General features: G+C 49.1%; 4 protein-coding genes across 4 annotated transcripts; 1 reads left to right on the forward strand and 3 right to left on the reverse strand.

Moving 5' to 3' along the window:
* The first annotated feature begins 324 nt into the window (after positions 1-324).
* On the forward strand, positions 325-4,919 carry BKA67DRAFT_362835 (serine/threonine protein kinase, AGC family). The gene is made up of 4 exons (XM_046096434.1): positions 325-500; positions 1,785-1,914; positions 2,539-3,023; positions 3,072-4,919. The coding sequence occupies exons 1-4, from the start codon at positions 439-441 to the stop codon at positions 4,510-4,512; spliced, it is 2,118 nt and encodes a 705-aa protein (XP_045954907.1). The 5' UTR covers positions 325-438; the 3' UTR covers positions 4,513-4,919.
* A 2,254-nt stretch (positions 4,920-7,173) lies between these two features.
* BKA67DRAFT_538440 (ATP synthase complex subunit H-domain-containing protein) lies at positions 7,174-7,908 on the reverse strand (the record flags this gene model as incomplete). The annotated part of the gene is made up of 3 exons (XM_046100464.1): positions 7,174-7,445; positions 7,729-7,816; positions 7,885-7,908. 3 exons carry the CDS (start codon positions 7,906-7,908, stop codon positions 7,174-7,176), a joined length of 384 nt encoding a protein of 127 aa, XP_045954908.1.
* A 2,542-nt stretch (positions 7,909-10,450) lies between these two features.
* BKA67DRAFT_594025 (uncharacterized protein) lies at positions 10,451-11,257 on the reverse strand (the record flags this gene model as incomplete). The annotated part of the gene is made up of 3 exons (XM_046105008.1): positions 10,451-10,857; positions 10,916-10,938; positions 10,992-11,257. The coding sequence occupies 3 exons, from the start codon at positions 11,255-11,257 to the stop codon at positions 10,451-10,453; spliced, it is 696 nt and encodes a 231-aa protein (XP_045954909.1).
* A 3,961-nt stretch (positions 11,258-15,218) lies between these two features.
* On the reverse strand, positions 15,219-16,889 carry BKA67DRAFT_538442 (pisatin demethylase; the record flags this gene model as incomplete). Its single annotated transcript, XM_046100465.1, has 3 exons — positions 15,219-16,358; positions 16,408-16,607; positions 16,664-16,889. The coding sequence occupies 3 exons, from the start codon at positions 16,887-16,889 to the stop codon at positions 15,219-15,221; spliced, it is 1,566 nt and encodes a 521-aa protein (XP_045954910.1).
* Positions 16,890-17,635: the final 746 nt, after the last annotated feature.

A 17,635-nucleotide genomic window follows, 5' to 3' on the forward strand; every position in this document is an offset into this window, starting at 1 on the left:
CGGCTGAACTCGGTATCAATAACCAAGATCCATTACAATCTGCGCGTCTGAATTACCTCACTACAACAAGTTGGCCCCGCCCTGCGGCGACGCCTACCACTCGGAGCCACTAAGATCTGGTTCATTTCAGCAGCGAACCTACCACCCACCCGCTTTTTTCCCGCACCATCGCTTGCTTCCTTCCAACCATTCATCATATTCAGCTCCATCCCAAAATCCCAATCCTATTATTGCCCATCATCCATCCCCTCACGACCCGAACCCGAACACAGTTTATTCCCCACGCACAGCGCCGTATTGAGAAAACAGTTCATCAACCTCACATCATCGACATTTATCGTGTCACCGTGAGCTGATCCAGTGACATATCCGACCTAACCTTCGACCCTCAACCGACCTGACATTGAGCATCTTTTCAACCTTCGCTGCTCACCAACAATGTCTGGGTCGGATGGCAGTTACGACCTGCTTCGGCGGGCAACACAAGCGATGATGTCAAGGTAAGCGGAAGAAAAAAAACCCACTTTCATCATCACGTCTCACTTCCTTGCAACTCCAATTGCTGCTGCTATGCACTTTATCCACTTCTCCTTGCTTCGACATGAGCCTTGCTGGATCGCAATTTCATTGTTCATTTCGTTGTTCATTTCACTTTAACACATGCTTTACCCTACCTGGAACAGTTTCAAGGAAGCTCGTTGAGGCGAGGGCCATGGCCAATCTGGCAGCCAGTCTCACAGCGGCGGAGTTGAGCGAAACCTTGCCAGCCGTGGTGCTGCGGTGTGCAGTGCATTGCAGTGCGGTCGGTGCTGGACCCTGACTCCAGTCTTCCGTGTTGGGCGTGGCGAGGGGTAATAGTGGATGTGGGCTGTTACTACCGAGCGATTCAAGCGGTCCGTTGGCGCGACCCTAACACGACCAAATGTCGGGCACTCACGCAAAAGAGGGTCCGACCTATCCTCGAGTCAGGCAAGTGCTTGAACCGCAGCTCACTACGGCGCACGACAGCAGCCACTGGTCGGCAGGGCGGCAGCACATGCATTCCCACTGGGTATCCAATCTGCTATCTGTCAACTGAAGGCAATTGCGATACCATGATAGCGGGATATGCGCTGCACTCTGCACCCTGCTCCTTGCTCCTGGCTCCCACGTATCGCAGCAACACCGCCAGTTATGACACAACTGTGCAGCTAAGCTGCTCCGTATTGCGACAGATGACATGGCCCGGGCTATGTTGGATGGCAGCTTATCGAAAGTCGAGAGATCAAATCCTGACTCGCTTTCGGCGTCTACCCAAAACAGCTCGCACAAGGATCAATATCTGCAGCAATTGCTTGCCTTGGACTCCTATGAACCCCACCTCGAAAAGCGACCCTCACCCTTTGCCCCCACTCTAAACCCTTCGACCACATGGCTTGGGCCTGAAGTTCCGAGCCCTGGTTTATTACCTCAAGACCGTCGCAACAGACGCTTCTCTTGAATTTTTCATGCCTCCCACATTCCCTCGTTGCATTCCACCTTTTGCGTCATCACTACCACCCGGACTGTGATGCCCAAGGAACAGAGTCACTGCTGCTTGGAAATGCGTGGTACTTTGGTGTCTGTCTATCGAAAGCCGCCTTAAAATCTGCTTCCTAGAGGCTATTCACAGTCTCACCCAACACGAACCTTTTTTTCCAACCCGTCACTCGAATTTCATGTCTTGCGCAGCAGCAATCCTTTTCTTGGAGATCATCGATTTGAGTCAAAATAGCAAACATGACTACTGGTATTAACGAACGCAGTAGGCAAGGCGCCTCGGATAGCGAGGGGGCGGATCAGATTGGGTCTGACACTCCAAAGTCCGGCGTCGCCACGCCTCAGCCAGACCTTTCAGATAAACGGCTTCCCGGTATCATGAGCTATTTTGGCCAGGTTCGTTCCAAGTCTCTGAATCTTTTTCAATCCAGCGCACCGTCTTCTGCCCAAGCACGAGAACCTAAGAACGTACAATCTGCCTCTTCTCGGAAAGAGGAGGAAAGAGATATGGCACCGGGCCGACTACCCAGTCCTGATGAGCAGGATTCCACAGCTGAGGGGATGCCTCTCCTGCCTCATGAGAGGATCATGCCCCCGGCTGAGGCAGACACAGACACTTCTCAGCAGCCAGCCTCTCAAATGAACCCTTATCCTACACCGCCCTGTTCGCAGACACCGTCGGAAAGAGGAGTCAAGTTGGGCGACGAGAGCGCTGAGGTCGTGGACGTGTTGCGGCGGTCATCCATATCTCAAGCTTTCAAACATAGGAAGAGCGTTTCTGAGATGCCGCAGTCCAGTTCTCGAAGAGCCAGCCAGACCGGTCTGGCGTATCCGCTTACGAATGTCGTGACCGCGTCTAGTGCTGCTGGGCAAATGTCCTATCCCGGCGTCCTATCTGCTTCAACCACTCCCAGTTCTCCTTTAGCTGCGCAACCCCCATCCGAAATCACTGGCGGTTATTTCCACAAGTCCGCTTCGGTTGATCGGCTTAAGAAGCTAGCTAACGATAGTTCGCAAAAGAGCGGTCCACCTACACCTACACGAGCATTATCTTCCACGCAAGCTCCACAAGTCCAGAGCAAGACATCGTCAAGACAAAACAGCGACAACGCGGATTCGATCTCCAGCGGTACACAGACCCCGATCTCAGCGCAGACTGGTGGCGCAAAAGCTCCTACGTTCAAGGGAAAATTAACGATCAAGATTATCGAGGGTAGAAATCTGCGCAGAAGCCGTGAACCATACGTTGTAGCAACATTCCAACGCAGCGAACTCATCTCCGCGGGTCCGAGAACCTTCGAAGATGAGGATGATGAGTTGAACGTTCCCCCGCCACAAGCTGGCGGTATTCCTATCCAGCGAACAGAAAGCGACTCTGGCCACACGATGGCCATTCCCATGAGAAGTCGCCAGAGCAGCAACACCAGTTTTGCAGGTGCTCAGTCATTCCGAAACAAGAACCGACGTTCATTTACCTGTCCTAGATGGGATGCCGAAGCAGTCTTGTATGTTTATTCATCCGCTCAATGTACGCAGTGGCTAACAATCAATAGTGACGTTGTTGAGTCCAACATGCTTGTGAACCTTGCTATTTATGATCATGCATTTAATGGTCGTGATGAACTCCTCGGTCACGTAAACTTTCTGGCCAAGCAGTCTTCGGCCGATGATCCAGTGCGTGGGTGGTTCCCGTTGAAGGCCAATGCCGACACTATCCCCGAGCATACCCCGACCGGCGAAATTTACGTTGAAGCTATATACCACGGAAACGAGAAGAGACACTACGGACCAGATGACTTTCAGATTCTGCGGCTCATTGGAAAAGGTACATTCGGCCAGGTCTACCAGGTTCGCAAGAAGGATACCGGCCGGATTTACGCGATGAAAGTGCTGTCGAAGAAGGTCATTGTACAAAAGAAAGAGGTTGCACACACTGTTGGCGAGAGAAACATCCTGGTTCGGACCGCTACTTCCGAGTCTCCTTTCATCGTTGGGTTGAAGTTCTCTTTCCAGACAGCACAGGATCTCTTCTTGGTGACAGACTACATGTCTGGCGGTGAGCTCTTTTGGCATTTGCAGAAAGAGGGACGGTTCGATGAGAAGCGTGCCAAGTTCTACATTGCCGAGCTTATCCTCGCGATACAGCATCTTCACTTCAACGATATTGTCTATCGTGACCTCAAGCCGGAGAATATCTTGCTGGATGCCAATGGACATATTGCCTTGTGTGACTTTGGTTTGTCCAAGGCAAATCTGACCAAGAACGATACCACAAACACATTTTGCGGCACAACCGAATACCTTGCTCCCGAGGTATTGCTGGATGAGGCCGGCTACACCAAGATGGTCGATTTCTGGTCACTGGGTGTTTTGGTCTTCGAAATGTGCTGTGGTTGGAGTCCGTTTTATGCCGAGGATACTCAGCAGATGTACAAAAACATTGCATTTGGAAAAGTCAGGTTTCCAAGAGACACGCTTTCTCAAGAGGGCAGAAACTTTGTAAAGGGATTGCTGAACCGCAACCCCAAGCATCGTCTGGGTGCGGTGGATGATGCGGAGGAGCTGAAGCGCCATCCATTCTTTGGCGACGTGGATTGGGATGCTTTGTCTAAAAAGCTCATCACTCCTCCCTTCAAGCCAAAGTTGAAGTCCGAGACTGACGTCTCTTACTTCGACCCTGAGTTTACAAATGCTCTCAACACGAATGGCTCATTGAACGAGCGAGCTCAGCAACTCGCGACGGGATTCGCGAACTCAAACGCGACGCCTCTGTCGCCCACTGTGCAAGCCAACTTCCAAGGTTTCACGTTTGTCGATGAAAGTTCGTTGGATGACCATATGGCTGATCGTTGTTATGATGATGAGGAGATGCGGGACACCCGCCGGGATAACGACTGGGATGAACTTGACGACATTGATCTTCGTAAGAGCAACAGAATGAGCGGCATAGTTCGAACGGGCGAGGAGCCTTTCAACTCGCATTTTGACATGTGATGCGAGCTGGTCGAAAGTCGGTCTTGCACCTTTCATTGGTACTTGCATTCGCTCGCAGTGTATCACAACATTTTCCACATAGTTACAGCATTATTTGCATGAGCCGGCTTTTTTGATTGCATGGCGGTAATGGTCACTGGTCAGAAGATTGGAGGTTGTGGGAGGCGTTCGGTTCTGCAGACAACGAATGCATCATGGCACATACAAGAGACAGATACAATGTTGCAGAAACACTTGAAAAGTATGGAAGCATACAGGCATACTCCCAGCAAGTCCGGTGATACGAGAATCATAGTGTCTTGTTGCAAATGGATCAGATCACCATTTCGCAGCGATGGACTCGGGCGGGATATGAGATACTACACAGTTGAAATACTCGTGAATCGTTGTTGGTTACGACGTCGACGGCTTCGAGCAGACGATTCAATACTAAAGAAGTAGATAGTCAATGTCTCGTAATGATTGAAAATATTTGAGCATTTTGTCCAAGACTTATATCTACTGCCTCATTGCCCATAGTACCGTGCTATCTGTCACTTTGCTATCACCAGTACTGCGGTAAAACAGGTGGGTTCCATCATTTTCCTCATCATAGTTCACAACGTGCTGAACAAACAATTTATTCCGTGCCGCCTGACTTGCATTCCCACGTTCTTCTCGTCCTCTGAGCCACAGCTTGGTAGAAGTATCAGGAAAATTCCACACGACAGGATAGGACTGAAGGCCGTGAGTACTTAACATGTACTAACTTCCGTCGTCCATGCGTAACCTCCTATGGTGAGCTTTGGACGTCTCGGCTTGCGCCATCTAGGAAATGTGCTGTGATGTATCTACGTCTGCAGCCACCGTGAAGATCCTGGTATTGTGTAGGCAAATGGAGCGAGTTCGCACCGGCCACGGTGCCCGCTCTGCGCTATCTCTCGCCGCTCTGCGTTGTGTCACTCCGTGCTATTACATTGTGTTCCAGAGCCCACCCTCCCCCCTCCCCCCCAAGGGGCTTGACTCCGGAGCACTGCAGATGCAGTGGACTGAACCCACCGCCGCAGATGTTTGGCAAATGTGGACCCGGACTTTGCAAAAAAAGAAACCCCCACCCCAAAAAAACACAAGCCCAAGACGAATCAGAGATGAGGATAAGATGCATCATATCCATACAGCGCCTCTGGCTGGTAACGATCGTAGTACTTCATTGAAAGTGGCTCGGGTCGGTCGTCACACACACGCGAGGGGGAAACGGAAGCAAGAGGAGGAAGAGGAGGCGAATCTCTGGCGGGTTAGCACCAAAGTCTCGGAATTAGCCAGGGCTCGAAAGCAAGACATGAAGAATATAAATATAAAGGTAGGTTCTTTTTTTATTTTATTTTTCTTTTTTTGAAAGAGAACACCAGCTGGCCCCAATCTGTCGTTTGATATGCTTCTCTGGAGGAGTATCTGTTGTCGCCATCCTAGGCGTCTGCTGGTGGTTGTATATATATATATATGTACCCCGTCTTGACCCCGAAATTTGGTTGACTTCCTCTGACCTTAACCACAGACGGGTATTGTACTTGTGTGGTTGGGTCTGCGCTGGGCAATTGGTGAGTTGACTAGGTAGGGTACCACTCAGTGCATAGTTACTCCTCGATTTACATTTGCAGTAGGTCTGTAAGACACGCAGAACAAGTATGCTTGCATGTTGCCGAGCAGTCAGCAGGGGTACGGCGGGCTCGTAGTTTGGACAGAATACCTTAGGCTAAGCATGCAACCAGAAGATAGGAAATCGGAGCTGCATCTCAATCGCGTCCGTCCGATGGCCGGAAGAGATTGTTATGCACTTTGTGTTCGTACTCTGCACCCTGCCTCATGGAGGTATATGTTTAGCCTTGTTGCATCGGTCCAGAGGCCCTGAGGAGTGATGCCTGAATTGCTGCGTTCTCCAGCCTTGGCGCTCTGCTATTCATACTAAAGAATCAAGTCTCGGTGTTCCCTCCTCTGGGATACACCAGCTCATATTATCCTTTTATCTCGCCGCCGATCCACATCATCTAGGATTTTAGGGGTTCTCTGTTCTCTCCCTAGTGTTCTTGAACCTTGTCCACGAACGAGTGTAGTGCATTTGGCGGCTTGTTCAGTCTGCCAGCAGTCTGGGTCATCCTTGTCTTTCTCGGTGTCCAGATCCCCGACCAAGGCTCTTCAGAATCTAGAGCTGATTTATGTATGGAACCTAGTGGCCGCGGCTGGAGGGTTTACTCTTGACACAAGAGCGTTGCTCGTGCCGGTGAATGGGTGCAATGCAACCAAAACAAGACCTAGATAGTAAAGATCAGTGCACTAGCATGTAAAAGAATTGAACCCCAGCAATAACGGACAATGAATCGTTGGGTGCACAGTGTACATAGCTACTCCTCATGAAGCAGGGCCAGTCGCTAATTCGTTGCCAGACATGTTTTGCAAGATGAGCAAAAGTAATAAATCAGAACCAGGATCTTCGTGATTCGTGAAGACAATCCTAGAGTAAATGTACACGGATTACAGCTTTTCTTCCTCTGTACGTCCCCGTTTGCCTTGATCAACGTCCTTGGCGACAGTGACCATGGTCACTTGGCCCCTCCACCACCATAATATTCGCTCGTCTCGGGCGGTGGTTTTGTAGTTGTCAGATGGAACATCGAATTTAGTCGCTTAGTGATGCGCGGGCTCGTCCTCCTCCTCCTCGACCAGCCAGTCCTCAACAACGGGGGCGGCGGCGCCAGGGGCAACGGCCTCCTGACCCTCAACCTCGACGGCCATGCTCTCGTACTCCTTCAAGCTGCTGGCAAGGTCGGCCTCCTCGGGAGACTTGGGAGTTTTGGGAGCAGAGAAGGTCTGGACCTGACCAACGGAGTCAGACTCCTTGATGGGAGTGGGCTTGTAGGCCTTGAGCTCCTTGAGGTAAAGCTCCTGGACGAAGTCGGCTGTAAAGAGTTTTGTGGTTAGCCTGCGTCCGAGGTCACAATCAAGTCGAAATGGGAATCCCAGACCCCTTGGGCCATTGTCGGATGAAGCAGCAGCACGTGTCGGCCGCGTTGTCTCTTTGTTGCGGTCTTGTTGATGAGTTGAGGTGATTTATTTGAGGCCGCTTGCGTCCGGGTGCTCCACCTCCTTTCGAGCTCCTTATCTGAGCCTTTCAAACCAAGCCCAGCCGTGGCAATTGGCGTGCAGACTCGAGATTCGATTGGAAATTTGATTTGTACGTACCTCGTCGCGAGACAGTCGGGGCGATGAATCCTCTGACGGCGTTCACTCTGGCAACGCGAGTGATGGCCGAAGCGGCCGAGCGAGCGGTCTGTAGACAGGGCATTGTGATTAGCCGGGGGTGTTTTACTGCATGACGGGTGTGGGTGTTTGACGTACCGAAGCCCTGAGTTGAACGAGCATTTTGTCCGATGTGTGGAGATGCTCAATTGACGGGGGGAGGGCGAGGTTGGTGATGATGAGGGTGAGGAGCTTTTTATGAGGTCTTTCGGTTATGCGAAACGTTCGACGGGTACTGGCCTAGCGTCGATGGATTTTCCTGATTCTCCCTTCAGTTCCTCCGCTGCCAATCACGTGACGCCGCGAGGGAGAGGGAGATGGAGCCGTGGACGGTGGAGAGTTTGCTGTGCTCGGGGAATATCGCACCTTCTCTTGGCTGTGATAAAACTTCTGGGTCGTTGTCATCAAGAGGAGATCGTTTGCTGGTGCTAATAAATTACGATTTGGTTGTATTAAGTGGTAGTAAATAAAAGATAAAATCATATCGTCCAGGATTGAGTTGCGGCGGTCTGATTGGGTTTCTTATTTCCCTTTTGGACGGACCAGATGCTCCCCGCTACACAGTTACTTGATGACGGGGAGACGCCACCCTCCACCCTCCACCATCCACCATCTTGGGTGACGACATGAAGCCCTGTTAGCCTGAAACTCCAATCTCAAGATCGCAACATCTCCAGCGCTTCGCATATCACGATCGAGCACTACAACACGATAGTCTACTTTCATCTCGGGGGGCGTCACAGCGCACTACATAAGACCAAGGCCAAGACCGTGATCTAGGCCAGCCATTCCCCCTCACTGCCGTCCGTTCCAGCCTTCCCCCATTCCAGTTGTGAGTGAGCGACTAGGTGTTGCCACCGGGTTCTGTGTCAACTACAGTCATGTATTAATGTGCCGAGGGAACCAACATCTATCTTGGTGCCACGACGAAACGCGCGGTCCAGTACTCTGTACGGTTTTCCAGTCTACAGTGTATGCTGCCAATCAGTGATATTTGCAGTACCCTTGATAATTTATCAGACGCTCCAACAACGCCGTGATGCTTCCTACAGTATTATCACTTCAACTCTCCTAACCTACATTACTATGTGTAGCCTGGTGCACCGAGTAATAGTGCGTGCTTCATACTTGGGCTCTGGAGTTGATTTTGGAACCTGACGACTTGACCCTACTACATTCAAACAGTTTTGACCTTTGAAAGCATATCCTGTGTTGTCGAATATGGTATCATTGAGATATTGACAGCGTTGAACTCATGCTTAGCCAAGACGAAGCTACTTCTACCTTATTACCACAGGAGAGCATTTACTGCCTGTAGCATCGCTCATGGTGCCATTGCTGCTTGCAATTGGGGTTACGCCTTCAGGGTACCTCCATTGCAAAAAACACTTACACAACTACTGGCCTGAAAAAGGTGACGTTATGCGACTGCTAAATACCCCCCCCTCCAAAAAGTTTGCGGAGGATAAGGATGTGAACGAGAGTAACACTTTCTCAACAACGCACAGTACTAGGATCCTTGTAGCCACTTGGGAGAGATATATACCCACCTAAAACTTTGCGAGAACTTACATGCCATATTTCATTTCTCCAATCGTTTTTTCAGGAGATATGGGCATTTCCGAAGTATTTACGCAGAACCTTCTACCTTACCAAACAATTTCATGTGGTTAGGCGGCAGGATACAAAAGCACGATGATTCAATCAGTTTCTTTCTAATAGAGGGTTACTTAGTGAGGATGGGGGTATTTTAAGGAGGTCATACTAAGTCAATGAAGCCACAAGGTCGGAATGCATATAAGCCGGTCTCAGAGAGATTAAAGCAGTAAACGTTGTATATATGTTGGATGGCAGTTATTTTTGCCCAGATCTGGAGATATTCACAAGGTCGAGGTTTCAATTGGGGAGGAACACGGAATGAATCGGGTTGTGATCACAGGTGTAATTGTAATCAGTGATTAGCTGATGTGTCAGCATTGCAAGGTAGCTATACCGCAGGGAGACAAAGACGACTTTATGTTATATGAATGGGTCAATCTTGTCCCCAGAGCAGTACTAATCCATGAAAACAGGCTAATGGCTAGAACCTAGCTGGTATCTTTTTGTCAAAACACCCCAACTCCTACGCAAACCTCATGAACCTGGAATGGAGGGTAATTTCTGCCGCAATTCGCTGGCGGACGCTGTGCGGCTCCATCTAACATCGCCTCGCTCTAAATCAATATCGTGATCATGAAGTGTCGTGCCAGTATCAGTCGATCTATAAGGGCGCAGATCCGGTTGAAGCGCTCTGTGATATTGTACACTGATACTTCGCATTTCCTGCTCGCCCAAGTCCATCTCCTTGCTCTGGAGCGTTGATGCAAATCCCGAATCGCGATGACGTCCAGGTTGACGGTCTGATTCGGGTGGTTCACTGACGTCAGGTTCTCTCGGACACTGAGTCCCGTCCTCTTCTGTTGTGTTCATCGGGTTCGTGGCGCGAACGATCTTCGCAATCAATTCCGCCATGTTGAGTTCGATGTGGAGCTTGATAAGATACACTAGGGGATGGAATTGGATGTAGCTGTATGAGGTGTGAGTATACGATATATAACAACAAGGCGGAGGGCTTACATGACACCGGTACCTATAGACATAGATCCAATTAGGAGGATCTAGGAAGTTAGCATGGGAAAACGAGGGAGACAACAGAGGCGTAACATACATCCAAAGATACGGAGACACAGACCATCAATATGTTGAACTGGTACAGTGGTTTGTACTTTGCCAGCCCTGCATTGATCAGATTTGTCCGTACCGTCCAAATAAAGAAGCAGTTCAAGGCGACGTCGACCATTGCGAATATAGCCTTTTCTGTACGATCCCATATGTCGTTCGCGCGTACATATGTGTTGCTAATTTGAAGACGTGCGGGAATCCAAATGCAAAAGACGCTGATATTAATTGCGAGCACGATTAGGAAAACTCCTAGTCGTAGGTTCTTAGCCAGGGATCTGTTGACCATGACAAGTGAGACTCGATTGATAATGATTTGCAATATACACTGCATTTGCACGGTCCAAAGGCACACTGTGGGAACCAATGTCAGTGGCAAATCGCTGGGTTGGTAGCAGCACATAATACTTACAGATCACGAAAAACAGTTCGAAACTCGAGAAAGTCAATACTAGAATGCGATGGTATGGTGTAGGTCGAGTACATACCTGGGTGCTAACGTTCCTTTGAGGAATAGCCAGCTGATGACCGAGATCGTAACGCTTGCAGACCATTCCGCCCAAATCATGATCGTATAGGCTGACACGGGCTTGCCTCTTTGGAATCCAAGCCACGATTGTTTCACTGCTTTCGTGGCGGTGAAGGCCGCGCAGCATAAAGAGAAGCCCCATATGATGCTGCATATCATCATAATGGTTGTATCTGGGCTTTCACTGACGTACCATGGTGGTATGAGGAAGCCTCTTTCGCCCATAGTGGGCAATGTATCAGGCCCACCGGCCTCTGGCGAGTCGAATCGTCTTCGTCAAAATCTCGTGTGCAAATTGGTCGTTGTCGTGTGCGTACTGTTAGTGATTCTTTGTTGGTTCTCATGTGACCAACGTCGACCTGTCTGCCAGCCCATCATGACACCACCGGGTGACATGAATAGTAGTAAATGGAATAGTAGCGGTTTGGAATGATGAAGTGGGGTAGTCGACATGTTATTATTCCGCAAATCCCAACGTCTGAGACCGCAACGTTGCCTGGCGTCCGTTTGCCTCTTTCCCTTTGGGTTTGTTGGTCTATGCAGCCATCGACAATTGACTGGACGAATTGCGCTTCATTTTAATGCTATTCTGAACTTTCCCGCATGTCCCCAAGTCATTTGGACCCGTGGATTGGTCGTCCAAGCTCAACTCCTTACGTCTATGAGGTTACCATGCATTAGTGTCATACTATAAGCTCAGCTAGGTCCCGGGGGAGACTTGGCGTACATATGATCCTTTATTTCCACGCGGCTGAGGTTTTTTTTCACCGGGTCAAAAAAAGGAAAAAAAATCAAGGTCAATTGCATAAACGGCCCTTGTAGGTTTCTCCACTGTAGAAGACAATCGGCTCTCGCGTCCGAGATCATACTTGATAACCACTTGCGCGAGGATAGAAACGACAACATGTAGTCAATATCCCTCTACCAGGTTATATTAAGTCCTCGAATGCAATGCTTCATCGCAGTTTTAGACATGACTTGCACACGAGGATGAATTAAGAGTCTGAGAGTCATCGGTACAAGGTACTTTTTTTCTTTTCTTTTTCTTTTTGCTTTCCAGGTACCGAGACATGCGTGTGCCATTTCGATTGAAGAATGCCATGTTGAATAAGGTTTCGCTAACGATGTAATAGATGCGCCACATCAACGAACATCGAATGGGACTTAGGATCGTGGAGAAATGCAGTATGCGGGCGCGTAGATGTGCCATTTGCATACATCTGTGACGTCGTGCCACCAGACAACATGCTGAATCTGGAAAGCACTATATGATGACCGACACACATGCTTTTTCTGTAAACGATATTTCTCGTTTGAGGGTTTTCGTCCCTAGGACGTTGAGTACGTGCTTTGGTCCTTCTTGCAACTGCACACACTTGGAGTTCCCGGGCATAACCATTAATACCCAGCAAAGTATCCTAAGCACACTGGCGGTAGCCCGACTATGGCATTCAAAATCTCATACAGACTGAGCATGGGAATTTAATATCATGGTTTGCAAAGTCAGAGTGGTACGATGTCTTATATCATGTTACGTCCGCAATCTTTTCCCATGTCGAACCCTGTTCGATTTTCCGCAAGGTTCAACCTCCACATTCTGTACGTCAAAAGCAAAAAGGCTTTCTGTGACCTGCTATTGGGCCACTATCAGGAGGCCAAGAACTGAATGAATGATACGCAGCATTACTCTGTACAGAATTAATCGGACTAGCCAAGGAATATGCTTACATCATTTGCTACAACGATGAGACATAGAGGGCTTTTCGGGCTCCTATTCTCACCGGGTCGCTATAGTTCCGATACCGGTGAATACGACTGCCTACACGAAGTAGCTTGGTGGCGCTTGGCTATCACAACCTGCCACATCTACCAAGGTTTATGCTACGTTGCCTCGCTAAAACCAACTCTTATATCGTAAGATTGGCTGAGGTACTTCGACTGTTTTCGTTTCAGCGACACCCAAGGCGGACCTATTATACTGCAACAATGCGGGTCCAGATTTTGTCGGGCAGATGATATCTCATGACACTTACTCCTCGCGAGCCATAGAGATGTCAGATACTTAGACTTTTCGTATTGCCATCTGCAACTCGAGGCGTAAAAAACCGTCATCTAGCTAGGACGGGTATCTCAGCTACCGTAATTCAAGACATTAAAAATTTATATGCCAACTTATTCTACCAATTAGGTCCATCACGAATGCTTCAACTTCTTGTGGTAGCCCTTGGGCTGAAATAGTGGTGTTGGTGCTTGAGTTATTCTTATGCCCGGCTGAGAAGACGTGAGTTCAGCCGGCTCAGAGCTATCAGATCATTAGAAATACATCCAGCAAAGATTAATCCTACTGTACGTTTTGATCCGCTTCTGGAGCTTCTCTCTGACGGAAGATCTTTCACATGAAATTCTACAGAGTTCCCCCAGTCTGAGACTCTTTTAGGCACTCGCCTTTCGCCCACTGCAACGCCTGTAAGGTTCTCTGTACTCGAAGTCTGGGTTTGATAGGAGAGTTTACTCGACACTGCTAGTTATTAACATGTTTTGGGCCCGTCGGAGCGTCACGATCCATCCGAGACGCATGCTTAATGTCGCTCGTAGCTATGGTCGCAATGGCAGTCGATGAAGCAATATTCATATCAGCGACAGTGTCTACCTGACGATGGTCCGCTTTCGTGGTAGACTTTGGGGTATATCGCTGACACGAGGGCCTCTAAATTGATCGGGTTAATGTGATAATGCTTGAGCGTAATGAAAATCTCCAGCCACAACCATCTGTAACCATCCATTAATGAGTTAGTAGAATCCCAAGATTTATCATAAAGTTAGAAAGAAAAGAAAACCTGGTAGATATGGCTGTCAGACGTTGCCTGCAAAGGAGATATGAATTTCGGACAGGGATCAGGTGATTGTAACATTGTATTTAGAAGGGGTAACTGGTATGATGCGGGAAATATCACAGGATTTCCCGTCATGCGCAGCGGAATGTCGTATTTAACTAATTCTGGAGACAATGCAACAGCACAGTGATGCTGCTCATGACTGCCGGGCGAATGTCGCGATGCAAATTCTCGAGACATGATAGATCGGACTTGTCTGAGGAGAATGAGGAGTGTGGTTCTAATCACGATGGAGTGTTTGTATCTTAACTTCCTGCAAGGTCCTCTGCAGTTTCGAAAGTAACGTTGGACGTTCTTAGGGGTGAGACACTGTTTTCTTCGATTCTTGGGGATCCTAGCCAGATGTTTAGTATTTGGATTAATACAGTAGGCCTTGCATGGAAGTGAGCTCGAATCAGGTACATCGCCAGAATGGCTACACGACAATATACAAGCATAATTAGGCATTGAATCTGATCGACACGAACGAGCATCCTGTGTGGCGATCATATCCTATCAAAACCCACGATCTAGACAGCCTTTGCCTCTCCGCGCAATATCTTCAAGACTAATATTAGTTGGGGCATTCACTTATCAGCTACTAAGAAAGATTATCCCAGCTATCATGGCTTGGCTCGCAGGTATCTGGCCGTGGAGAAATCACGTGCACAGTTGATTTTAAAAATTCGAAAGCACTTTCATGCCTTTGCTATCTCTTTGCTATTTCCTTCAATATCCCGTACTATAGCAGCTACTGCAGACGTTCTTACGCCGCTTGTGTGATTAGATTAAACCCATCCATGGAGCTGATCGGGGGGACGAATTGATCGTTTGTACATCAGGATCCCAAAAGTCGTTAGTGAATGGCGAATGATTTTATATTTCACAATCTACATTAGAATGAAGGATTGTAGGGAAAAATCTTTTGGGAACAATATCGGATGTATTCTGAGACCCACGTACATTCGTTACTTCTCGGGGAAGGATGTCTGCTTTTTGTAGTCTAACGGCTACTTTGTAATTCGGACACTCCATGTGGTACCTACAGCTTATTCTTTCGCCTTGTAAAGCATCTACCCCAAAGGCTACGAACCTTGCTGCTTCTTAAATTTTGTTTGATAACACTCCCTGCGCGAACTGCAGACTTGAAGACTCTGTGAATTCGCGCCCACACCAGAGCAGCACCTGGTCTGGAGTAATGGTAGTCACTTGTCCATCATCCTCATGAACAGTCACGTTTCTTTAGTTGATCGGTCGCAAATATAGAAGACCTTCATGGTGTCGTATATCTAGCCTTGCACCACCGAGTTCAGTCATGGCCGCGTGGTGACATGGACCCACATGTCCTGGATCTCCAATAAGCCAAGCGTATTGAACAGACGCCATGGCTGATGGGGGTTTGTTAAGGCAAGGTCGAAATGCCTGAACAGTTCGAAGATGCTCTTATGGATCTCAAGGAGCGCAATAACCTTGCCTAGACAGGCCCAGCGCCCGTGGCCAAAGATCATATCATTCGTCTTGATCATCCTAGCGAGCTGCTCTTCCTGCTCCGGAGTGCTCGCATCTATGAGCCACCTCTCGGGCCGGAAGACTTTGGCGTCCTCGCCATATACCAGCTTGTTATTGCGATGCATGCCCCATGCCGAGTATCCGACCATTGTACCTCCAGGCAGAAAATATTCTTTCCCATCGACAGTCACAACATCACCGCCATCCGGAACAATCCTGGAGAAGAGGTTGGCCACTGGCGGATAAACGCGCATCGCCTCTCTTATAACAGCACCAAGGTAGGGTAATTCACGTGCTGCTGCGTCCGAGATGACTTCCGGCGAGGCAGGTGCTTTGCCCGATTCAACGGCGGCGTCAATTTCGGCCTGCAGTCTGGCATACACCCGCGGATGGCTGATGATGTAAAGTAAGATGACTCTGATCGAAGCAGCTGTCGTGTCAGACCCAGCCAGTATCTGTTCGAAGGCCTCTTGAAACAAGTCCTCTCCACTGACACCGTTGCGGAGAAAAGACGCCAGCATGTCTGACTTGGTATCCATCGATTGAGTCATTCGCTCATTAACAAGTTTCCGTGCTTCTGCCATCATCTTTCCAAATCCAGAAACGTCTTTCTCGGAGGGACTGATTGCTGGGCCGATAACAGGAAGTTCGCGAAGCCAGTTTAGACCAAGGGCTAGAGACGTGTTGCCAATCCTCAGGCCCTCTTCGGTAGACTTCAGGTAGTCGAACACATCTGCGTCAGCCTTGAGGTCACCGAATGGTTTACCGAGACCAACGTGGCTGATGACGTCAAGAGTGAAGAAAGGTATCTTCTTGGACAGATCCATTGGTCTTAAAGGACCTGTTGATGCCGCCGGAGTAGCATATTTTCTAACCAGCCCCACAAGCTCTTTGACATGGCCGTCAATCGAGGGTTCCAGGGTCGGGTTCTGCTTGCCTGAGTACTTCATTGTCGTCAGCAAATTTGAGCAAGCAGTGGCTTGGTTGACTTACACCAGCAGCCATTTTCTTTCTCCGATCATCGTGGTGGTCAGAGTCACATTCGGTGAAGATATTATCCTTCCCAGGCTCGAAGCGTGCCGAATGATAATACCATGGTGCCTTTTGATAAAGGGATCTGGCACCGTTGATTTTGGCCCAAAGATCTGGAGAAGAGGTGATCAGATGGTTGGGCGCAATTCGAGTGATAGGCCCTGGACCCAGGATGTCAGTATCAAAAAAGAATCCGAGCAAACAACACCATATATACCATATTTCTCATTCGCATCCCCGTAGTGTTGATGCGCCTGGCCGCTGAGGCAAGCCTTCGCATGCCACCACCATAAGAAACCAGCCGTTCTAGGACCTTTGAAGTGTCTCAGGCGCCAGTATTGACGAGCCCGGCCGACAGCGAAGTAGGTGGCGATAACAAAAAGGATCAGGTATAGGCGCTGGCTGGCGTATCCCAGCAGGGCAACCAGACTATCCAAGCCCATGGCTACGTGGCCGGATATCTGGGATGATGGGCACTGCGCAACGTTTGTTGATGAAGAACGGCCGGTATGGGATAGTCCTCGCTTCTTATCAATCTGTTCAGATCCTCGGTTGCCAGCAATATTCCCCGCTCATCAGACCCCTGCTCAGTTGTGTACCAATGAGATATGGACCTGCATATTGCCCAATCACCGAGGAACATCGCGTCGCTATGTACTACAGGAAGAGCGCCCCGAGTTGTGGAAGTATCCAAACCCACGGCAGTTGAAGTAGTTGTTTGCATGTCCAGGCCTGCTCTGTTTCCTTGATTTAGTCTAGACTAACGGTTAGAGCTGTAGAATGTGTTGAAGCCAGGATTGGTGCATGGTTGCAACACACGTGGAAAGTAAACACCACAACTCATGGCCCATGTCATCACCTTCAAATGTGGGCTCGTCACCAAAGCAATTATATGATCGAAGGCTCGCTGTCCTGGCTGTGCTTTGGGTTAGACTGAGGGTTCACGTGTTTGGCACCCGCCTTGCATTGCTACAGGGCGGCGTAATCGCCCCGCGGTCCCCCTGTTGGCTGCCCCACCAGGGGTTTATCGTGCCTTGTGCCTGCCTACTGTATGACCCTGACGCAACTACACTCCGCCTTACTTGTCATTATCACGACTAACACGTACTCATCAAGTGCATGCCTTCATTCGCATCTGTGCTGCTTCATATCGCTCAGCTAACGCTGAAACAACTACGTCTTCTGAGAA

Source organism: Truncatella angustata (genome assembly GCF_020726525.1).
Source record: "Truncatella angustata strain MPI-SDFR-AT-0073 chromosome Unknown BKA67scaffold_7, whole genome shotgun sequence".
In the NCBI taxonomy this organism is placed as follows: Eukaryota; Fungi; Ascomycota; class Sordariomycetes; order Amphisphaeriales; family Sporocadaceae; genus Truncatella; species Truncatella angustata.

What these genes read in the sequence shown, in the direction of transcription:
- BKA67DRAFT_362835 (XM_046096434.1), top strand. Translation starts at nt 439, where the DNA reads ATGTCTGGGTCGGATGGCAGTTACGACCTGCTTCGGCGGGCAACACAA. An exon ending in ACACAAGCGATGATGTCAAG is followed by an intron (nt 501 to 1,784) that starts GTAAGCGGAAGA and finishes TAACGAACGCAG; the next exon opens with TAGGCAAGGCGCCTCGGATA. An exon ending in TCATGAGCTATTTTGGCCAG is followed by an intron (nt 1,915 to 2,538) that starts GTTCGTTCCAAG and finishes AGTTCGCAAAAG; the next exon opens with AGCGGTCCACCTACACCTAC.